The following is a 6000-nucleotide window of genomic DNA, read 5'->3' as shown; positions in this document are numbered from 1 at the left end:
CCTTAATTATAATTTTCTTTAGGAATAATTAACAGATACATATATATACTTTTTTGCTTATCTGAAACAAAATATGTTATTTTCGGTTGCCCTTGTTTGTCCCATATATTCTAGGAAATCCAGTATATAACAAATATTCTTAAAAAATTTAAAGACAAGAAGATTTAATTTATACCATTAAATATACATACTTACATTAATAATTAATTATTATAATATTATTAACACGGCTAATAATAAATAAATTAATTATTAAAGCCGTGTTAATAATAAATAATTGAAGAAAAATAATTACATTATTAATATCACACATCAATATAACGTTGTTATTGAAAATTAACGAATATGACTATGGGTTCGGACCTTTTGTCTGTCCGATGGAAAAAAAAATATCGAATGGCGCAAACGACAGACTGATAACTTTTATTTATTACAAAGTAGTCATAAACGAACAAATACTCTTGGAGATTTTCAAAAAATATTACTGAGAAATTTGAAACAATTTTTTTAACCATTAAATTATAATGGTTCCTCCTCCTCGCGTCGGTTTCCTCAGTGCTGAGGGTCGTGATCATCTCGACAGAGTACTTTTTTGCGTATTATTTGCCGCCATCTGCCCCTGTCGGAAGCAGAGTGTAAAGCGTCGTGGACAAAAATAATGGTTAAAAATTGTTTTAATTTACTTTTTTCTCCCGGAAGTACTAACGTTACTCCAATAGGAGTTTTACTTCAAAAATATTTTTTTTTTGATATTCGTCGGTGTCATTGTCATCCTTGACCAACATGAATTAAGTGATTTTGATTTGATTTGAACCGCGTTTGCAGTCGTCACTCTTAGGCCGTTGATAGTGCTGTGTGCTTGACCGCAGCTTTTAGCCGGTCAGGTTTGCTATATCTATGTTGATGTATGATGCCTTGTAGTTCACCAAACCAGTTAAATAATTATTCACGGAAACATACTTGAGAGATTATTAATACGGTTCCGATATCCAATCGTTGTAGGTGTATACGGATTTTCTGGTGGTACTTCAAGTGGGTCAACGAACTAGTCGGTACCTTCTGATTAGACATTAGTTAGTGAGTTTAACCATTTGAAAGATATATAAAAAAAAAATATTTCTGTTTTAGTTAAAAGATGAGAGAACATCATTTGTTTGTGAACTCTACGTACGAGCAATAACGGCGGGCATGAACGAATTGGAGAAGCTAAAACTGGATCCACATAAGGTGAGCGAACGTAACATACAATATTTGGGAAGTAAATTGCTTGATGGCTTAGTGCTGAACTCGTTGGTTGATGATCACCATATCAATAACATTCTATATTTGTAATAAGTATGGTGTGTCAGTTCGGCGACTAGAAGATGCAACGAATGAGTTCGGTATATCGTATCGCCATCCTGCCCGTGACGTCAGCGTTAGTACCGGTTCGCTCGCATGCGTACCGGTACTCGGTGTTAGACTTGTCACATACACAAAATCAGCTGCAATGTGTTTCGTGTTCTTATGTCATAAATTTTGCATGATTTTTATAAACTTTACACTACGCTGTTATGCTGGCTGTGTGTCAACATCTTATAGAAATCTTTTTTCACAACTAGACAAGACGTCGAGACAGCATTGTAAATATGTAACGGTAGATTATCTACTTAGCTACCATTAATCTCTGCCTTTTATATTTGATTATGTTATTGATGTGAGCGATTGGACTAATAGATAGAATGACGCTACAATAACGAGCTTAAGTCCTTGAAATGAGGCCCTGGTCATGGTGTGAATTTGTTATTATTTTAATAAGCGTCACTAAATAATAATTAATTAAGAAAATATTAGTTAATATTAATTTTGTGGTAAATGACGACAAATGAGCGTGGCTGTTCCTGGTAGTAAGTGATCACCGATGCGCATACTCTCTTGTAATACCAGTAGCCTCGTGGCGTACTTCGGACCGAGTAGCGTCACTTGAGCAAATAAAATTCGTACCTCATCACCTATGAATTTTGGTACAAAATAAAGGAGATTGGCCAAAAGTTGTCTAGCAATGTTTCATGTTGCAAAATGAAAAAAAAAATTTTATATTTTGTAGTGTATAATAAATAATTATTGGGTAACAACTTAAGACGTTTTCCATACGTTCTTGGTTATTGCCCTTTGCAAATAAAAATATAATAAAATAAAAATCGTCACCTTTTTGCACTATATAGTGATTTTCATTATTATAACACTAGAAATAAGGGATTGCTTGAAACTAATTCTAGTAGGCTTCATAAAGTAAATAATAGTACTAAGGGTAAATGTATACACTTTTTTAATAAAGTCCCAGTCACTGTTCAGGCATTATCTATAAGTAAATTTAAATGTTTTACAAAAAATGGCTCCGCAGTAAATCCTACTACTCCACAGCTAAATATCTAAGTGATCGGAGAGCCTGGGACTTATGATTATTTTATAGCAGTAACAATGACAATATAATATTGTATATTTTAACAAAAAGAGCGTAAAAAAGATTGCTGTGAGAGTTTCTTGCGCCGCGTGATCTCTCTCAAAGAGCCATTTGTTTCCGAAGCGGTGGTAGTGTTAGAAATGGCATCAAAAAGAATTCTAAAGGAATCAATTTTGAGAAAATAAATGTTTTTATGCCTTTTGTACTCCCTGTCAGGAATCGGAGGCTCGTTCGGCCGAGCAGAGTCTCTCCGCGTGGTTCACGCAGCTGGGCGCAGCTCTGGGAGCCAGTGCTCGGCTCAGCTGCGAGTGTGTCCTGACCGCCTTCTCCGTTCACCCCTCGCTCGTCATGTACGATAAAGTCAAGGACGCGCCGCATCTGCCGCTACTTAGCAAGGTATTCATATCATTTTAAGGTTTCCGCGTTAGATAATTTATACGTCTAGATAGAGCCTATTGTTGCTAGACAACCGATGAAAACAGGCCAGGCTTATTACTTTAGTGTGGGTGACAAGTTAATTGATGTTCAATTGTGAAACTCAATTTTTTTTCACCATTTTCACAGCTGTCACAGTCTTTCTGGACGTATAAATGTGCTAATTTTTCTAGATACTGAAAACGTATCTAAGCTTTCATCAATAGAAGGATATTTATAGCACTGGGAAAGTTTATATACAGTCCTGAATGCCTGCATATCATCTAGTTTTAAAAATTTATGATTGGTAAATAGTGTTTCAATTATTATAATTGTAAAACTGCTTTCACTCGCTTGGAACTAATGTTTATTAAAAGAATGAAATTACGACAAAACATTTTATTTAATAAATTTTATGAATATTTGATTAATGAATACTTGGCATTGTTACCTCTAGCGGCTAGAAAAGCTTGCATGCGACTCCTTTAACTTTTAAATTAAGTCCTGAGAAATCGTATGCTGCCTTCAGCGAAATCTTGAGCTTGTCAATGTTATATTCTGGCTCGAATTCTCCTCACAATATCGTCGACCAGTGCCGGGAGAAAATTGTGTCTTCTATCGAGTCCTCTCTTGAGAAGGTCGCGGAATGGGGAAAATTGAACCTTGTCGACTTTCTCGTCGAATTGACTTCTCGTTGATTATGGCCCGCTTGCAACAAAGCTACAACTTGAACGTAGATGTTTCAGACACTCAACAGACGCGGATCGGTAGGTCTTGTGGGTACCGCATTAAGTAATTAAGTATATTGTGATAAGTTCACATTCTGACAAGTCCCCAATAAGTAACGTGAATTTTAAAATATGTAGGTACAAAGGGTTTTCGTATAAAAATATTGTTATACCAAATAAATAAACAATGTGGATAATTCAATTACGTAATTAAAATACCTAATATATTTCAGGTGGACACCCAAGAGATGACTAATAAAGAGTCTAGTTCTGAGTTTGGTAGCTGGGCAACGGATAGTCGAACACAGACAAACCTTGTTAAGACTTCGGAAACATTAAAACTTAAACAGACACAGAAACAAGCGAATATTCTTTCCACAGCCATACTCAATGAGGGGGAAAGTATTGGACTGGAAGAGAACTTGTGCCATGATTTGGCTGTCCTAATATCAGGGCCAAGAGTAAAAACACTTTCTTGGGATATGGAACGGTAAGGAATTCTTGCTATAATGTTACTCCTGGTGAAAATTCTTGCCTATTCAAACAGGGCAATCAATATGTTTTCTCAGTCTTATGCCCGTTCACATGGTTACAGGTTACTGTGCTAAAAGCACTTTTAGTTTAAGGGATATACAGCCCATACAATTCTGCAAGTTCTTTCCTAAACTAAACATGTTAAACTGCAACTAACTGCATGATATCTGCAGGTGATTGTTTACTTTAATATGTTGTGATTATTACTTGCCCAACTAGCATTTAGTGACCTCACCTCAGTTGGTTGTATGAACTGTTTGCATTGCAAGTATGCAGGATGTCCTACAGGGTACCTCCAATCTACATTTATAACATTTTACTGAAAGGAAATTTTTAATAAAAAAAAAGAATTGAATCTGCATTTATAAAATTTTAAATAATTGCATGATTGAGCCCAGAATCAAACATAATATTTTCAGTTGTATATCGTACTTACGGTAATGTCAACTTTTCAGTGTTATAAAGCTACTAGAATTTTTTTTTCGTGTAGCGGGTTCTATTCTCGGTTCAAAGAGGCAATTATTTTAATTGTTTTTTAAACTAAATTAAGTATTCTTTCAGTAAAATGGTAGATCTACAATATTTAAGTTGTCCATGTGGCACAGGCAGGGGACAACCCTGTATAAGGTCTGTTGTTTTGTAAGGTTGTTAGAGAGTAAGTTGGTTATGTTGACATCAGTCATCCCATGGTTTTCCTGATCCTGGTTACAAAATTATTCTCTTTTATTGTCCATAAATTAGATAATGGGTACAATCCAGTTTTATGTATCATCTCTTATATTTTTTTCTCATTTCAGTGAGGCTCTTTTAGAGAACTGTCGAGCATACATGGAAAGGACTCACGCGGGTACAAAAGCATTGACAACTGAATTGAAATATTTGAACTTAGACCCGCGGTCATTTCAACATTTACCGGAAGAAGATGATGAGGAAAACAATATATATTATGGTATTGAGAAAGGTAGGACTATGAATTTTTTTAAAGGTTTAATGAATTATTTAATATAGTATTTCATTTAATGAGGTGCTAGTTGTCAGAATTGTTCCATTGTATTCTACATCACTTGGCTTAATTTACGGCAGTATTACAATTGCCGCCATAACAACAAACAAAAAACAAGATGTCAAATTCCATATTTGTAAATTTCATAGTAAATTGAAATTTTTATTGAAAAGTATTTATTTCTATAAATACAGTTGTGGGCAACTAATTAGGGACATTTAAGATAGTGAAGAGAAATAACCGGTTATATACACATAAATATAAAACCCTATTGATTTCTCAGTAACTATTATTTGCATAGTTTGGTCCAATTATTATGCAATAAATGGCTGTAAATATATGATTAAATAAATAGAAAAAAGTGTTTAATATCAAAGGTTAACCATGTATTCAATTTAAGGTATAATTCTGTAGCTGTACATTTAATTAAGGAAAGTAAAGTAAAATGAAAAATGCAGTTAAACAAAACTAGTAAACTGCAGTATTTTAATTTCCTTAACAACTCCATATTATTACGTGTAAAATCAGTACCCAGTAGCAAAACCTTTGTTAGTAATTACCGCTTGACACCGATGTGGCATAGTCATTATCAGTTTCTGACATGTTTTGACAGGAATGTTTGCCCATGCCTGACAAAAAGTTTCATGAAGTTCATCTAAAGTTGTGGTATAATAAGTGGTAACTTTTTTCTTGATTTCGTGCCAAAGGTGCTCGATTGGGTTGAGGTCCGGGCTATTTGCTGGCCAATCTAGCACTGATACCAACTGACTATTAAGAAACGACTTGACTGAATGGGCGGTATGTTTCGGGTCGTTATCATGCTGAAACGTCCATAAAATGGGAGATGTTCCTCAGCGTAGGGAAGTATAGTTTCTTCT

The 6000-nt window shown here is 34.7% G+C and overlaps 1 protein-coding gene across 1 annotated transcript in view; it reads left to right on the top strand.

Annotated features, from left to right (window-relative positions):
* The first annotated feature begins 1132 nt into the window (after positions 1 to 1132).
* Positions 1133 to 6000, top strand: part of LOC126970106 (uncharacterized) — a 42833-nt gene continuing 37965 nt past the window's right edge. The window contains exons 1-4 of the mRNA XM_050815830.1: positions 1133 to 1227; positions 2660 to 2839; positions 3819 to 4075; positions 4917 to 5080. Coding sequence (XP_050671787.1) covers positions 1189 to 1227; positions 2660 to 2839; positions 3819 to 4075; positions 4917 to 5080 — 640 coding nt within the window. The 5' untranslated portion in view covers positions 1133 to 1188. The remainder of the gene's footprint in view (positions 1228 to 2659; positions 2840 to 3818; positions 4076 to 4916; positions 5081 to 6000) is intronic.

The sequence above is a fragment of the Leptidea sinapis genome, chromosome 20, assembly GCF_905404315.1.
Source record: "Leptidea sinapis chromosome 20, ilLepSina1.1, whole genome shotgun sequence".
Taxonomy (NCBI): Eukaryota; Metazoa; Arthropoda; class Insecta; order Lepidoptera; family Pieridae; genus Leptidea; species Leptidea sinapis.
The sequence above is the reverse complement of the archived record's forward strand: the minus strand, read 5'-3'. Positions and strand labels throughout refer to the sequence as shown.